Here is a 17,994-nt window from a genome sequence, read left to right as displayed (position 1 = left end):
TTATTTCAACACTCATACTTCAGAATTAAATTAGATTTTGATGTTTTCTCTGCTCACATTAGCAGTCCGATTTAGTGGGATTTCTGAACGAGGCCTTTATTTGTTTTCAGTTCAATTAATTTAACAGTAAATTTTTTATAAACAGAAAATTAAATTTTTTTATAGAGGTAGAAAAAGTTTTGTTTTCTAAACTGCTGCAACATAATGACCAAAATTTTCTCGCCATCATAGAGCAGGGTAATTCTGAGTCCTAAGCTATGGGAAATACAATTGATGACTGATTTAAAATTTGGATTAAGTTGTTTTTTTGTGTTGCTTTCCGGTGCTGCGAGGATGTTGTTAATTAAAAACACTAGTCGTCCTCGCGCTCTCATTTCTTCTACCACATCTTTCTCTATCGTGCAAAAAAGTGAAAACCATTTGTGCTTCTTTCCAGTATATGTGGACTGTTTCAGGCATGGGACAACCACTGCAGCCAGTGTTTCTGGACATTGATGACTGGTGGTTAGTATTCCATTTTTTAACACTCAAATAATAACACGGCAATCAGAGGCCAATTTTATAACCAACATCTCACAGAGAAACATGCAAAATTGAGGCTCGACTTTAAATATGCCAGTAAAAATGCGTATAAAAATTAGATAAAATCCATTAAACAGTAAAATTGCTGATTGATTCTCAAAGAAACGGTCACAAGACTTAAAATGGCCAAACAGCATATTTACAGCTTTGAAAAATTTAAATCCCAAAAGCCTTAGAAAGTTTTTATGATCAGGTGTTTTTTGCTGTAAAATTTTCCTAAATATAAATGTTCTCTCAGTAAGATGCAAGCGGATTTTGTCATAACGAAAAATGTCAGCAGATCTCATCGGCCGAGAAATTTAGCACTTCTTTTGCGCTCAATTCGTTCCCCGTCAATAGAGCCTGTTTAGACCAGAAAGTATACACTGTTTGGCCTTGCATAGTTGGGCAGGGCCATACTCAGCAGCCCGTAGGACTTGGTATCTATCTATCACAATAGAAAAAAAAACAGGATTGGTTCACTACATTATTTGGAAGTTCTCTTTTTTTTTATTATAACGCGATTTTGAGCCTGCTTATGTTATTAATCGCTTCCCATGTATTACCGTTCGTGAAGTAGGACAACGTTTAGGTACCAATTCATCAATTTCATTACTAATCACTACTTATTTTCAAGTGATTTAATTGTGAGCCAATTAAATTTGTAAAAGTCTCTATTGACAGCTTTGTAATCAATTTTTCTTATTTTGAGGTTTTGTAACAAATATTTGAGGTTTTTTCCTTAGAAACGCAAAATATTTATGGATGTTTAAAACAAAGTTGAGTATGTAACACCCCATTCCCTAGAAGACCTTGCGGTCAACGTTTGATTATAGTTGTTTCATAATTGGCTATTCATCTTTTAACTTTTAGTTTATCTCAATAGCAGAATAGCTATTTTGCTACTTTAATGCCTATGATGGGAGTACTTTTTGGCATTTATCCATTTATCACATAGAATGTGTATAATCATGACATAATAACTCAGGGATGCGATGCTGATAGCAGCGTTGGCCAAATTGTTTCCAATATTTGCTCAATCATAATTTTTTTCTGCGATGTCTGAATTAAGTCAAGCTGTTTTATTGATTTTTTTGCTGTTTTTTCGACAATTAATTTAATTTAAATGTTACTCAGGTAATTTTATCTGTTTCTGGAATGGAGCAAAGCCAGAGATGCAAGATCATATCCGATAGAAAGTTTTTATAAAACAGAAGCCGAAAACAACCCAATTTTTGAATCCGGCAATTGTACTCCTTCTAAAACACTATAGTCCGATGTGTTGTTAACGGGTTCTTTCTGTATTTTTTAAGGTTTTCAAATTCTACAAATTTCAAAACTTGATTAAGGATGTAGCAACAATTTATTTAAATCTCTGTTTCTGGCCTGCTCGGCAGATAACTAATGTTTACATATTTAAATGTATAAACGGTATTCGGCCCAGGACAGGCCGACTAAAATCCTTGAAAAGTTGGAGAGATCCATAGAGTCCAGACAGCTTTTTTCAGGTTTCTCACATAGTGACAAACGCTATCTGACTCACCCGTCTGAGTTGAAAGTCTAAGTTTTTATACCAGCAGTTTTTGCTGTGAAGAATAGTGATGACTGACGCATCTCTTGAAACGAAACTTCTATCAGAGCATTTAAGTGGTACAAGTACCGGTTATATCCACGCCTAGATAACCCAATTTGAACTCTCGAGCTCAAAATTTGCTTTAAATTGCTTAAAATACCGATGACACTCCGCAAGTAGTTGGTGCCGCCAACAAATTAACGTTCATAAAAGGGGCACAATAATTCCTTGGCGTTTCGAGGCCGTGCCATTGAAATCTGGTAGTCGTTCGAGGACGCTACTGAAAAAACTTATTGACTTATAAATTAGTTTACATCAATATCAGGAAGCACCTGAGTTTCGTGGCTCTTCGCTTTCTAAAACACTGCAAAGTGAATCCAAAAAAAGAGTCTGGTTTTAGCCGTGTTAAAATATTTAGCAAGTGATGCCTACCTACCCACAAGATACGAAAGCAATCAGAGTTCACAGCGTGCTTTAACTGCTAATTGAGGTTTATAATATTCAGGTTTGGCTTGAATTATCTAAAAACAAGCCTGCCGACATTACTTCAGATCTTGGTTTCTACATTTCGACGCAATTTTTCTGCCTTGAAGCTCAAACATATGAGACCGCTAACCCTTTGGCTGCTTTTAATTTTTTTGAGGCTCTTTTCCGAACTGTCAACAAACGAATGGCGGAGAAAATGAACAATCAGTTGCACTCTCGCTCATATAACAAAATATCGCGCTGCAAAGCCAGTTCACTGTTTAAAATGTCTGCGTTCCTCAGACGCAAACCGCCTAGCCACTCCTAAAGTTAGGGAAAGGCAAAAGTTATCTGCCCGACCACCGTTCATGAATCCACAAGACAGAAATTTTTGTCAGTAAACAACGATAGGAAAGTCAGATTCACTTGATCAATCATCTGCTATGGTTGCAAAAGAGATCATGCTGAAAAATTTTGCAAATGTGCTGGAACTATATCTTGTCAGCATCAACGGCGTAATTTTCAGAATCCCAGACTTCCTGTAAGTGATTTTTGTTCGCCATTTTTAGTAACCCAAGGCACAAACGGAACGTATATTTGGCATACAGTCGCTTCTTTGCAAAATAATAATCTTTAAGCTCTTTTTGCCCCTCTTGCGGGCTACGATTCTTTTCGAAACGCGCAGCAATTTGAGCCAATCGTTTACTCTGGAAGCATCTGATATCCAAGCCTCTGCCAGAAACTCCACGACACTCAATTTTAATGGTATATACTCGCTTCCATGCCGTTCATTAAAAGTCGGCCCATTTTATTTAAAATTCCAAATTTGTCGGAATTTATGCGTTTCGTCTGTTGGCTTTGACCTAATAAGCGAAATTGATTTTAGGGAGGGCTTCTAGATCTGGACAACGCAGTGTTGAAAGTTTTGATCCCACTAGCCCACTTGTATCAGAAAAATTAAAAAAACAACCGAAATGGCGCTTTGCTCTGTAGCTGATTGTTTCCTTATTCCATACGGTAGTGAAGCTCTTGGTAAGCCTATTCTACAATCTGATTAAGTGTATATCTTTTTTGAAGCAGAGTACGTAATTCGTACGAGGCAGTGGTTTTTGCTAGAGCCCTACATAAATTTTACCAGCATTAGCTCTGCTGCTACTGACCGTTCCGAGAGAGATGCCTTTGAGAAAAACCTTCCTCCTACCAATCCGTCAGTTAACAGCCCTCACGTCGCTTGTTGGTTTCTACCGGAAATGCGCACTCCATCTAATGTTTTCCGAATGAAAGCTGTCCATTGCACGGCTGCGTCACTTACGGATATTGGAGCGGTGCTGGCAAAAACAAAAAAATCAGGGAGAAATTAATGGATTATGCTAGCAGTTTTTGCAGAAGGAACAGGGAAACTACTCTGCTGTTAACCGCGAATACTACGACGTAGTGTTCTTTAAATCTTGTTTCAGGGAGTTTCTTTTGTGACAAAAGTTCCAAATTACGCACCATCTCGCGTTAGCTTGGATATGCTCATTAAAATCGACTCATGCCATAGTAATTCGTTGGCTATAGAAGTTAAGCATGTTTAATCTGAAAAATTAAATCTTCCATCAAATGCTAACGGCTTTTCAGGATACCCTTCAGTGAGTTTTTCTGCCTCATCAGTAACATAATTTTTCATCATCTTGTTTTGCGGATATTCAGGACAAAGAGAAAGCAACATCAACAGCCAGTCAATCTTGTTTGTGAGTGTCATTGACAGCATTAAAACTTTTAAATATTCGTCACAATTTGTCGACGGCGTGTTGCACCGCCTATGTCAAAACGTTGATCGATCAACTCAATTTGAAAAGTTTTGCTTCCCATTAATTTATGTTCAATAAATTTTTCTCCAATTGCATGATGCACCTTCTTCGTAGTACCTAGGTAACAAGAAATTTTAATCATTTGAACGTGATCTTTACGACGCCACTTAACAGATCAACAAACAAAAAAAACTTGCATATCCAAATCATATCAATTGTTGAGTGGTTTTCGAACGTTTGCTTCCGAAGAGGTTGTAAATCTAGCAAACAAACAAATGAGGCGCACCAAGTCCACTACATTTCGAAATGGAGGGGTCAGCACTGACTCATGACATCTCTCTGAGTAACACACAATTATTTGCAGGCATCTAAAAGTTCGCGAAGTTCGCTCCCTGGGTTGGGAATTGTTTCGGGCAAGGCAGATCTCTACAACTGGTAAAAAGAATAAATTGAAGAGGAAACCGAGCTTGCGTTGTTCGAGCTTCTATTGTTCGTCTTTTTAACCATTAGTTTATCTTTACCATAGGAGCTACTTTGCTCTTTTGAAGCATATGATAGATGTACGTTTGTGGTGTGCATGCACTTATTACATAGAAGTTGTAGAATCATGACATTGCGCCGAAATGTGGTCCTCAAATGTGTTCAAATTGTCTTTAATGTTCGCTCGACCTTTATTTTGCTCCGGATTTTTTGAATTGAGTCAAGCTGCGTGAGATTAATTTGTTAATTTTTTGACAGGTAGCTCAAATTAAATCTGATAAAAAATATTTCTGTCTGTTTTTTTTTGGTGGTTCAACACTAAAGAGGTAAGGTCTGATCAAACAGAAAGTTATTGCAATTCTCCCTTAAACTCTGTTTCTCTCTCTGAAATTTCCAGAAATTTAAGCTTTGCACAAATTGCGGAGTTTAAATTTTTTCCCTGTATTCAGGAACAAATCTAGGACTAAATCTTAGGAACAAGGTTATATAGCACTTACAAAAATATTTTGCAAGAATAATTAACATGGTAGCGCTGGTAAAAGTTGCAGACGTTTCAAGATAAAGAAAATTGATTGCTGGATAATCAGAATTAAGAAAGTCTTAATACTGTTTTATCCTTGGCTTATTACTACATAATATACTCAACAAATTTTGCATGATTTTCAATAGGATGTAAACTTTGGTGACTGGACAATAGATCGAAAGGACAATAGATTGAAAACAGAAAAATTGGGACTATAATTTGAAAATTAATCTTTATTCTCATTAGCTAAAATTAGGTGTTAATTGTGAACTGGCATAAAATTTCCAGTTCACAATTTTATGCCTCTGGCCACTCCCTGCGAGCCATGGCCATGCCTTAGCGGCCCGTTAGACGACATATGAGTCTATCGCAACCGAGCAAATTATCACAACAGAAAACGTTATACGCTATATAATAAATGAGCGCTTAAATCTGATAGGCCAAAACGTTATTTCAATAATTTAGTATCGATCTACTGTCCCATTTTTCGCTTTCAACCGATTGTTTTAGCACCGTAAGCATTGACATAAATACGATGACGTGTAAGATGTGTCAAAAATAGACTTTTAACCCAATCTGATTTGATTAGAGATTGCCAGCACCGTGATGCTATGCGCTCATTTAGGAGACACTTAACGTAGTCGAATGTTTTGAAAGAAAGTTCATGCTTTTGGCCATGCCTCCTGCGCCATATCCGTGCCTCAGCGGCCCGTTTGACCTAATATGAAACTGTCACAACCGCACAATGGATTGGCACGCACAAAAATACATTTTTATTTCGTTTCGGTTGGGGCTACTTGGTACAATTTCTATGCTTATTTTGAGTTACTTACACATCGCATCTTAATACGTGGAAATTATGGTGAGTGACTTCTTCAGCGCTTTATAAAGCAGAAACAAGAACTAGAGATTTCTTATCTTTGATTGACTAAACTGAAAAGACTATATTTTGACACGCCCACCGTTTTCACCAGCGCTCATAAATATACTCAGCAACCGTGTTATACCGAAAAAGAACACACAGTTTTTTGGTCAAACTAATCTCATGCTCGATTGTAATAAATTCATATCACGTCCCACGGGCCGCTGGGACATGGCCATGCACGTTAGAATTTAGCATCTAGTATTAGGGATACGTCAAGGGTTAATTTATTAATGCTGGCGTTACAGTGTTTTAAATTTCCCGACCGACCACTCCCCATCTATCATAATTTTGGCTTTCACTGGCCAAATAAATATAATGGGTAATTTTTGTCATTGATCATTCAAAACATTCGAGGGCGTGACCATTATATGATCTAAGGATGTAAAAGATCAGCTATAGATAATGATCATTATATCTTGGTGAAAGTAGACAGTTGCGGTGCCAATGGGGTTGCTATATTCTAGGAATGATAGAAACATTAACATTCACAAGATCATGCAGACATTTGAGACTGGTGCTTTGGTTTTCTGGTGGGAGGAGTGTCTTCCTGACCCAGATACGGCCTCAACTATATTTGAGCATCCGTTCTTCGAGTCACTTTGCTTCCGTCTCTACTGTCGTCGACGATGCAGAGGATATAGTAAAGGTTATTTTTTGTTAATCTATTATCACCTTTTTCTATAAAACCAAGAAACTCATTAAAAGCCATTCTTCAAACTGTCTCATCGCAGTGCTCGTGAGAGATCAGCGCTGTATGTATGATTGACAGAAAATTGTGCGTTTTTGATATCACGAAAGAAAATTTCCTATCAAACGTTAGAAACTATCTCTCCCCACTCACTTAGAGGCAAATTTTTCTTTTTTAAAAAGTGTCACACAATCGGTAAAATAAAGTTACTTGATGTCAATGAATGGGGAGCACAAAATAATTTCATCTGTTTCTATGGGACATGAACCACTGAAGGCGAAAAGCGAGACACGAGGACTGGAGTAATTCCTCAAGATTTGGTCCTAAAAGGCAGTGAGAGAAATTTCTTTCTTGATCCGAACAAAAGTGATAAAACCAACCATGATTGGTTGAAAACAAAGATTTTAGAAATTAAGTTTTTGCTATCAACGAATGTTTGTAGCAGGTTTTTTGAGTCCTGAAGTTTTTAATGCAATTGTTTATTATTGTTATTGTTCGGTTCAACGAAATAGAATACAGTAAATGCCGAAAGCAATTAGATAAGGCCTTAAAAGTGCAGGATACATGATTTTTTTTAAAAGTTTAAAAGCGATGACCACTAAATCTAGCTTTAAGGAGTTCACCACGAGGGTTCGATTTATCTTTATTTGATTAGTCTAATTGAGAATGCGTTTTCTCATTTTTCCGTTATGTGATTGCTCGAGGTTTTTGAAAATTAGGCGTTGTTTTACCGAATTTCAATAAAAATTTTCACTAAAATCATTTTCAAAAAAATTTTGTCTGTATTTGAGTAAAATCTAACTACTGCCAGATTTCAATTCAAAAATGTGCCTAAAATAATTTCCCCGTTGTGAGATTATTGTCAAACAAACTGAAATTATGACTCCATCATAATATTTGACTACCCGTATTTCATATGTACACTCATTTTAGTACTGATCCAGTATTACTTATTTTATTAATTAGATTTACGGGGTTTTATTTCGGGGGTGTAAGATATGAGTTGGTGGAATTTAAAAGACAGGCTTCGCTGAATTGGTATTGGCGGTATAATAGAGGCTCAATTGATTAGACCTATAATCAGCCAACGGTAGTGAATGACAACTTATAATTAAAATGGTTTGTTTCCTCTTTTTGATTAAAGTTGCAATTCTTTTTGTGATCGATATTATCAGTTCTTAATTTCAAAAATAATAGTTAGCTTTTTCAAGTGCAAGGAGATTTTTTCCGAAAGTAGGGTTCGTTGGTTCTTTTTTGGGGTCTTCAGCTTTTTTCTGTTTGCGCGTTTCAATTAAAATCAGGGGACCCCAAATTGAATTTTTGGGACTGACCTCTCTCAAAAAATGACTCTTACACTGTTTTACTTAATATTCAATTGAGGACAAAGTTTGTATGATTGAAGGTCAATGGATCAGCGCTATAATCAGCACTATTTTGCAATGCTAATTAGTAATTCAAGCGTCGGCTTTTTCTCCGTGAAATTTCAATTGTACGTCTTTTTGTAAAGATAATGTAAATTTGCAGTCCTTAAGGGAATGTTAGATTATTGTTTTGAATATTTAAGTTTGATGTTTAAAGTTATTTAAGTTTCCTTCAGTTTTTAGGAAAATTGAATATTAATTTTGTTTCCGGAGTCTGTTTTTCTGGCTATGTTTTAGAGTTTGCAATGTCTGATTGAAGGTTAATGGATCAGCGCTATAACCATTTGCTTATTTTTGTTTTCTCAGAAATTGACTGAGACAAATGACAACATATTCAAGTCCATTTATGAGCAGCAAGTTCGAAGTGAGCCTATCAATGATTGTAAAGTGAATGCTTCTCAAGAAAAATACACGGTTTCTTTTCTCAGATAAACCTGTTTTTTTAAAATGTTTTTTACATAATTGCTTTTTGTTATAACAAACCCAATTCATTTTTTATCTAAGCCAATTATAGGTCGTTTTTAAAGTTTTCATTAAGGACTACTTCAGAAAGAGTACTAAAGAAATCTTGGGTTTCAGCAACGCTTTAGAAATCCTTTTCATATTTCATGTAATTTCAAAAATCTGAAGCTTCAGGTGAGTAATTGTAAGATTGAACCAATTAGATTATGGAATGATTGATAACGACAGTTTAGCAGTTTCACTGGATTTGCCTTCAATCCTTGATTCTGAAATAATTTTGACTTGAACCAATTAGCGTTAGATTTTGTGATAATTAACTAACTAATGAGGAAGTTTAATCTTTTTTTAAAATATTCCGCAAAATACTAGGAGACCGAGACAAATTCAAGTAGTTTCACTATTTTTGAGGTATTATTAACGATTTTAAAATCTGTTTTTTCTTGCCTAACTTTATAATAACTGATATCACAAGTAACTACAACTAACTATATGACAATAACAAGGAGGCTCGGTAATGTGCATTTGCACATAAAGTTCTGACCCAGCTCATCCGCATTTTTGGCATAAACGTCTACCAAATGAGGAACAGATAGAAAAACCCCCAAAAATTCTAGTTCTTTTCAAAAAAAAATGTGTATGAACAAAAAGATCACCTCCAACGCAGACAACTCAGGAAGTAAAAAATGCCGCATTAGATTGATGGAATCAGCAATTATTAAGAAAGCAAGTCAAGACGAACAACAAAATCAAAGAACAATAACAACAAACAATAATTACATCCAAAAATTTTTGTCCATTTAAAAAAAAAACTTATTGGCAAGGTCAAAGTAACGTAAGATAAAACTGAAACTAAACAAAACAACTTGTACTTCACTAGAAAAGATATGGGACCACTCCATAAAAAAGGCTCGGTAACAATTAGACAGAAAAGAACAGAAAAAAGAAAAGCTAAAAAGTCGGCTTAAATTTTTAAAAATAATGAGTTTCAAAGTAATGAAAACCAATAGATAGCAATTGAAAACATCCAACATAATCATGATCCTATACGCTCCTATATGAGGGCAATAAGACTTTCTTCATTCGTTTTTTATGCGGTTACAGAAAGAAAAACAAATAGAGACAACAAACGAAAATTCAATTGAACCTTGCGAGAAAACGCTGTCGAAGCCGTAAAGGCTTATTTTGCCTATAAAAATATGTTCAGTTGAGCCTTACTGAAACGCCAATAATGTGGTATGTGCTCTGTACAAAATGAGATTAGGTAACAAGTAGACAAAAAAAAGAGATAAAAGGCAATATTAATTGATACTTTCGTGTTTTTCGAAAACAATTAATTTCAAATGCATGAAAGCCATTAGCTACAAACTGAAATAAAAGAAAATATTCGTTTATTTATCCAAAGGAAGCGCTGAAGACCTGTGATTTTTCAGATTATTTCTTACGTCGACAAAAAGATTGTCAATTTTAAACAAAATTCAAGAATTAGTTACCTTTTTTGCAAAAAAACCTGTGTCGAAACCTGTAATTTCATAGTGAAATCTTTAAAAACGTTAGACTTTTTTGTTCAGTTGCACCTCCTCTGGCCGACAATAATGTCATATGCGACCGATATTAAAAGCAACTATGTAAAAAGTAGACAAAAAGAACAAAAGTTAAAAAATGCTTTTTTATTTTCGAAAACATTTGTTTTCAAAATCATGAAAGCCGTCAGTAATCTAATCAAATCAGAAAATAGGCTCTTTTATTCCTCCAGAAAAAATCAATGCGACTTGTCAAACTATAGGAAATTTCATAATAATTAGAAGACAAAGTAAAAACGACAGTTAAAGACAAACTTTAAAAAAAAAATCAAATAAATTCTCTGAGAAAGTGGTGTCGAAGCCGTTTAAACCATAATCCATGCCTTTTAAGGTTTTCATTTGTTCCATTGTGTGATATGTGAAGTTTGGATGTGTGAAGTTTGTGAAGTTTGAATAATATGTGAAGTTTGAATAATTTGAAAATGTGACAAAACCAGGAAAAAATAGTGAAAAATGGGCCAATGCCTAAAAATAGAAAAAAAATGTGAAATCTAGTAGTATCAAAGACAGAAAACCAACCCCTAATGTGGCAAAAGTATGAAATTTTAGTTCAGTAGAAAGAAGAGGAAGAAGAAACGTTCTTTTTTTGCTGACACAAAGCTACAAGTTGATCAAATTAAGAGAAAAATGGTGGCAAAGTTCAATAAGCCATTGTTTTTTTTTAAAATCAAACTTTTTTAAAAGTCAAAACGAACGAACTCTTTCGAATAAAGAAACTAGATACTTTAATTGGGAGATGCCTTATCAGTCAAATGGACCTATGAATACTGAGCTTTGATCTAAATTGTTCTTTCTTTAATTAAGATAAAAAAGATCGACTTTTTGTTTATGAAGAGACCGACTGAGCACAAACGGATTTTTTTTCGATTGTAACAGTCCAGGATTGGACCAAAACCAACTTTGTCATTGCTGTTTGTCCATTAAGAACACTCAATTGTTTCGACTGTTATATCTCTGGGTAATTTGTAAGTTAAAAGATCAAAAATAAATACTGCGTTTTTCATAATCATAGAGTAAAGTGAGTAAAAAATATAAAATTTTAATTCCAGAATACTTTCGATGGAAGTGGAGGTAGGACTAGCTCCCTTTGTAGTTTGCAAAGATTATTTTAGTTGTTTTTGGGCGTGCATTTCTGGTAAATTTAATCAAAGTTCATTAAAGAAGCTTATTTCGGGCAATTTTTGATGAAAAAGGCTGAATTTTGAACTTTTTGGCCAAATTTTTAGCCAAAAGAATAAATCAAAGAAGTCAAAAATATGTTTTTTTCTTCAAAATTAAATCGAACAGTACTATTGTTAACATTTTTTTGACATTTTTTAGCAAAATTGACAAAATTTTATGCAAAAATTCCTGAAAATGCAAATAAAAATATCGCAAATCTGTCTAATATTCTCAAAAATTTAAACCACGACAACTCGCTCTAGAAACAAAAATTCACAAAGATTTTTTTAATTATATATTCTACGCTGGACGGGCTTTTTAATGATACCACTCACAACTCTGTACGATGAATATATCGATCGGTCAAATTTGTCTGAACAAAAAAAACCCAGTTGAGTAAATAGTGCCCCCTCACAAGGGGTCGGAACAATAACAATAACTTTTTCAAAGTAAATTCCCGTTTACAGGGGAAGAATTTCCTGAGTAGTGGCGGTTTTGGAAAAATGAGCTGAAATCGATTTAGTGGAAAGTTGAAAACCGCAAACTGAAGGAGCAAAACCGCATTCATGTACCAAATAATGACTTGCAGCCCCTAAAAAACTTGTACAGTTTCAAGCAAAGCGAAGGAAGGCAAGAGCGGAATACATATTTCTAAAAGCATAGCTTTGTTCAAGGGTTTGTTCTAAAGGGAAATCAAAGTCTTCTGTTACATAATCAGCTTGTTCATTTCAGAAACGGATCCCAGTCGGTTAGCGGTGCTGCCGATGTGCTACAAGGCACCATTCGACCAAGTGCATAGTCCTCTCAAGAAGTATGATGAACCAGAAGATGTTCTTGTGTTTGACCTTATGCAGACATTCATCAGATCTCTGGAAGGTTTGAGAGAACTCAAACGAAATCCCAGCGAAAAAGTTAGCATTTTCCACAAATTATGCATACTCAACACCGCTTTTTTTGAAAAAAAAGTTTGGGACTTTTTCAATATTTTAAATCGTTGGATGAGAGTCAATGTTGATCAATTGGGATTCACATTGTGTCTCGCCAACCATTTTTTCTTTGCATACCGAGGTTGATAATATCGTCCAATCTTTAAAATTTTGCTCTCGAGTTCAGGACTGATTTTCCAGTACTGATTTGGACAGTAAAATAAATGGAAAAAGCATATGATGTTAGGGCACGAGTCTTTATCAGTACCTACTTCAAAGTGAGAAAGCTCTGTTTGTACAATTTTTGGGGAAATGAAAGCAACTTTGCGTGCCTTTTGTGATGTGTTCAATATTTTTTGTTGTTTAGTTTGCGAGATTTGACTTTTCATTTAATCAAGCAGTTAAGAGATTAATTTGTTTGTCAAGTGTGCTTCGTGGGTTTTACCACAATAACTTGATGATTTACTGTAAATAGTAGGATTTAGGTACTTTTAGGATGAGATCAATTGTACTTTAATTTTTACATTTGATCATGAATTCATTGTACATATCAGTCAACAGTACATGCTCTGTAATTCGCGCTTGCACCAAAATTAATTTTTAAAGAGATTTAAGAGCATGGCCGTGGACACCGCTTCACTGCAGTGCTCTGACTAATATAGATTGTCGACTTTTGAGAGAACTGAATTTTAAAAAAAAATAAGAATCAAATACTTTTTCATCTGAATTTCAATATAAATTTAGACTGGAAATTTTTCAACCAAACGCAATCGAATATTTGAGAGGTGATATTTCATTATTTGTTATCAATTTAATTCTAAAGCGATTGAGTGATTTATTATATTGAAATTGTCGTGGGACATGGCTTTGCCTCATCAAAATATGATTTCTTCAACGTAACTCCTTTTTTCACTCTAATTTAAAGTGACCAGTTGCAATTATAGCTAACATTGAGTGATTAAAAAATCAAACCTATCACTTTTTTGATACCTTTATCTTTGTTACTAAGCAACACTTCGACTATATCCGCGTCCTATTCGAGAACAAATGGCTATATTGAGAGATCTTAAAAGGCAAATGATTATCGTGCATATTCCTTCGCAGAATTTTCCCGAGACAAAATTGCGTGCGTTTTATTAAAGGTTTTGAAACAAAACCACTGGATATTTTTTATTTACAGAACAACCTAATTTCTGTTAATTAAGCATAAATTGTCAGGTGAACGCAAATCAAGCCGAAGTAAACATTACGACGCAGAGGTATACCCAAATCGTCACGGGCTGATATGCCCGATGCGTATATCTCGTGTTCGTTTTTACTATATTAATACATTGAAATTGGAACAATATTGCGGAAAATAGTTACTTTAGCAGAAACTGGCAAAATGGAAGGGAAATTAGCAACCCGTGTTCGCAAAAGTGTCCTAATCCTAGCCGCGAAATACAAGTACAGACGTTATAATTTATTTTTCGCACGGCTTGTATCACGCATCTGCTCCATTTATATATCGATTTTTCGCACGCAATGTAGCTCGATTTCGCATATAATCCGCATTTAAACCTAACTTAATTACTACTTATTTAATTAAGCCTAACTTATTACTACTAGTAGTACTTTATTACTACTTTAATACTACTTATAGTACTTTATTACTACTTATTGCTAATTATTAGTACTATTTATTACTACTTATTAAAATCGGCCAGTCCCACATTGAGATACACAGACTTTGATGTTCGAGGGATTTCCCGGAAAAAATCAGTTTTTGTGGTTGCATGTATTTAAAGTACTTTAAAGCTTTGAATGCTTCAATTAAACCTTTATTAAAGTGCTCATTGCATGCTCAAAATGCGCGCGAATAATAGATACCTAAATTGAGTGGAAACGTGCCTCAACAATTGTAACCTACTTTTCGTTCCGAATGTTCTTTTATTTCGCAGAATTGGCGGAAACCATTTTGCGAATAGTAAGATACAAAGGATGTCTCCTAATTTCGTTCATTGTATGTATCTAGTTTTCGAGCCAATTTTACTAAGGTGGAAATTTTGGGGAATACCTCTGCGTCGTAATGAACGTTCGCCGACATACAAGTAAACTCAATGTTACGTAAATAGTTATGTAATCGTTCAGAAATAACAAATTGTTGACCGTTGCAATCCAGACAGCTAACTGCTTTTTTCAATTTATAGTGTGTTTCAGTTATTGCGCGAGGTACAGTTTATAATAACGGTATCTCCTGTTTGTTTGCTTCGTTGTCTTCTTTATTAGCACTCGGCTAATTTATAGCGGCATATCGGCTTCTTTTATTATCGCCAAACTGTCACCGTTATTTTGGCTTCGCCGCGATAACCGGCCCGAGGTTTACGGATTACATCCCACAGCGGATGAGAGGCATGGCCATGGACAGCGGTCCGCTGAGGCCCGTACCCACAAGATGTCTAAAAATTGACGTATTTTTGTTTCTTTGGTGCATTGGAATACATGGATCTTTTCTGCTAGCGCCCGCAGGCCTATATAGCCGTTAAATTTGCACATCCCAAAATCTAAGTTTTCGCGAATTGTAAGCAGGATATTTGCATTTAATTGAAACATCAGTGTCTAGGTAGATTGAAGGCACGTTTACATGAATTTCCTTGAAAAGTTTTTAAAGATCAACCCTTATTGTAGCCGATAACACCAAAAATCTTCTAATACAGAAGTTTTTATTGATACATACGTTATATGCAACAAATTTTTGTTGAATACGTAATACTTTCAAACCATAGCTGTGCTAGCTTTTAGTAAATGCATATTGCTCATATTTGTTCACGTATAAGATTGCTTAGCTTTAACAATTGTTTACACATTTATAAATGGAGGGTGCCTAACTAAGCGGGGGGCGCTAGCAGAAAAAATCCGAATACATTATGAACTATAATACTACGCGCAGTATTGATTGTAACGGCTAACAATGTTTTATTTCTGATAGATTACATAACTATTACATAACTTTCGGCTTGCTTTTCTGTCGGCTTAATTTCACTTCGGCTTCCTTTGCGTTCGCCGTTATGTTAAGTTCTACAAATATGAAAAAAGTTCTATTTGTTATTATTATTATTATTTGTTACTATCATTCGTTTAACTTGTTTTTAAGATGTCCTAATTCGTGCTTCGCAAATCAACAATTAAACTTTCTTCTAAATTATTTCGTTCTTTTATTTTGCGCAGAAAGTACAAATTTTATGGTTTTGTTGGTACAAAAAAAATTTTTGTTGGTTCTAAATTTTTGCCATAATTAAATTACTTATCGGGAACAGCTTTCTCGTCCCATGCTGATACTGCTTGATCAGGTTCCAATTTTTTCATACTTGCAGGATGAATGGTTGACTTTAAGATTTTTGCCAGATAAATGGTTATCGTACAAGATCTTGCAAGGTTCTCGAAGACAGTCTTGCAAAAGGATGTGTAGTCTTGGGTTGAACCCTTAGTTTATCTAGCAGGTGAAGAAAGACAAATGGTCAGTATCAACAATACTGGGCTTAGTTCAGAAGGTGTATTTCTCTTTTCTTTTTGTTGAATTGGACTTGTAATATATGCGTTTGTTTTTCGGGGTAATTATGTTTGGATCGTTTTTTCGCAATCAATTTTGGGCAGAAACTATGCTAAATTTGGTCAACTTAAAATCGATTTGAATGAATACAACCGCTTTATAATGTTATCACTGACATTAACAAGAAAATATAATACTTTTTATTATGTTGTACCTTTTTGCATCGCATATTTGGATTCGCACCTCCTTAAGATAATTTTTTAGAGCCTCAAGAAATCGTGTCTCAATTTTCAAGCACAAAAGAATTTAATAAATGTATTCGTACCCGCGCTTAATGCCAAATCAATATCAGTACGGGGCAAGTCTGATGGCAAATCTAGGTATCCGTACTGGTTCAGAACTATGATCATAACACATTCTAGACTTGTCAGTCTTGTGCAAGTCTCAACCAAGACCTGGAAATTCTTAATTCCAAGTCTTGGCAGTCAAGAAAGTTTCTAAAATGCCAAAAGTAGTCAGGAAACGTCAAAAAAGTTGGGAAAACGTCAAGAAAAAAACCGGACAACATATATTGGATCGCTGAGTGCACTTTGAATAATTGGTCCCCGGGGCAGTACGGGCACCGTAACGGTGTTACCAGTTCTTAAGATTTTTCATCGTGTAGTAACTGACATTTCAAGAGCGTGAAAATTGATAAAATTTGACAATATGCAGCAAAAACGGCCCAAAATGGCTGAAAACGGCGCAGAAGTATACCCTCAAATTGGCTCAATCAATCTTGGCCACATAGACCCCGGACTGCTTATTTACTGTTTGGTATGCACTCAATGTCTATTCATAATACGCCGGTAAATTGGTCAAAACTGTGCTCGAAAACTTTCGAAAAGCTTGTTTTGACTCGGGACTCAACTTCCAAGTGTTGAACAAGTCTTGTTGACTTGTTTTTGGACTTTTCTAGTACCCATTTATCAAATTAGAGTTGGCTTAGTCTTTTCCAGCTCTGATTAAGACTTGGAGTTCGGTACGGAAGACTTTTTAATTTTTAAAATTTATACCGATCATTATGTTTAGGCTCTTGAAGATCTTCAGAATAAAGCGCGTCTTCATATTGGCCTCAAGTCCACTAAAAGTGCGGAGTCAAAGAGTCTCCACATGAGGTTCGAGATCAGAAGTTCTCTGATAGATCGAGTGATAGCAGAATTGGGAAAAAGTTTTTTGGCTAGAGCGGGATTGGTGAATGACGCTGCCAGCATTGTGACAGAGAACACAGCCGATACTGAACCTGTTTAATCTCTGATGAAGAGCGTGTTACGAATGTGTTTCCATAATATGAGACAAGATACTATGTTGAACTTGATTGCTATTTTAAAAACAACAATGCCTATGCTATGGAGAGATACGTTTCTACAGTAGAATTCAAATTTAATATGAACTGCGTTCTCAAAAATAACCGACTATTTTTTAAATAAAAAACACCTATTTATTTTGACTGTGAGATATTTAATCTATTTATGTCATTGTATGCTGTAACTCCGTCAATATTCTTGAGTCTATATTTGATTTTTTTCCATTACTCGAATCATCCTGACAGTTGCGAGTTGAGAAAATTATCTTTCAAAATTGTATGCAGCGAACACCTTATACAGGACCACCACAGAGGTTAAGGCACCCTACATGGCCACGAACTATTGCAAAGGGCTAATATGAGGCCAAGAAAAGCTGGATTCTTTATTCATCTCACCAGGAAAACGACAAATGAACCGAAATACAAGAAAAAGTGTCAGAAATGTTGTATATCCAATCAATTCATCAAGTTGCAACAAGTTAAGGGAACGTTTTGTGTAGGTTTGATATCAAAGTGGCCGCTGATCCACTTTTTTCCAATTTTCTAACTTTACAACGGTTAC

At 35.2% G+C, this 17,994-nt stretch overlaps 1 protein-coding gene across 9 annotated transcripts in view; it reads left to right on the top strand.

The window, feature by feature from the left end:
- The window catches only part of LOC142339295 (uncharacterized), a 44,071-nt gene extending 26,414 nt beyond the window's left edge, over positions 1-17,657 (top strand). For all 9 annotated transcript variants that reach the window (XM_075389222.1, XM_075389226.1, XM_075389225.1 and 6 more), the window contains 4 exons: positions 456-504; positions 6,785-6,966; positions 12,365-12,543; positions 17,159-17,657. In XM_075389222.1, the coding sequence (XP_075245337.1) occupies positions 456-504; positions 6,785-6,966; positions 12,365-12,543; positions 17,159-17,377 (629 nt within the window). In that variant the 3' untranslated portion in view covers positions 17,378-17,657. The remainder of the gene's footprint in view (positions 1-455; positions 505-6,784; positions 6,967-12,364; positions 12,544-17,158) is intronic.
- Positions 17,658-17,994: the final 337 nt, after the last annotated feature.

This window comes from Convolutriloba macropyga, chromosome 5, assembly GCF_964194025.1.
Source record: "Convolutriloba macropyga chromosome 5, txConMacr16.3, whole genome shotgun sequence".
Classification (NCBI taxonomy): Eukaryota; Metazoa; Xenacoelomorpha; order Acoela; family Convolutidae; genus Convolutriloba; species Convolutriloba macropyga.
Note: the sequence above shows the minus strand (reverse complement) of the source record. Positions and strands in the feature narration are given on the sequence as shown.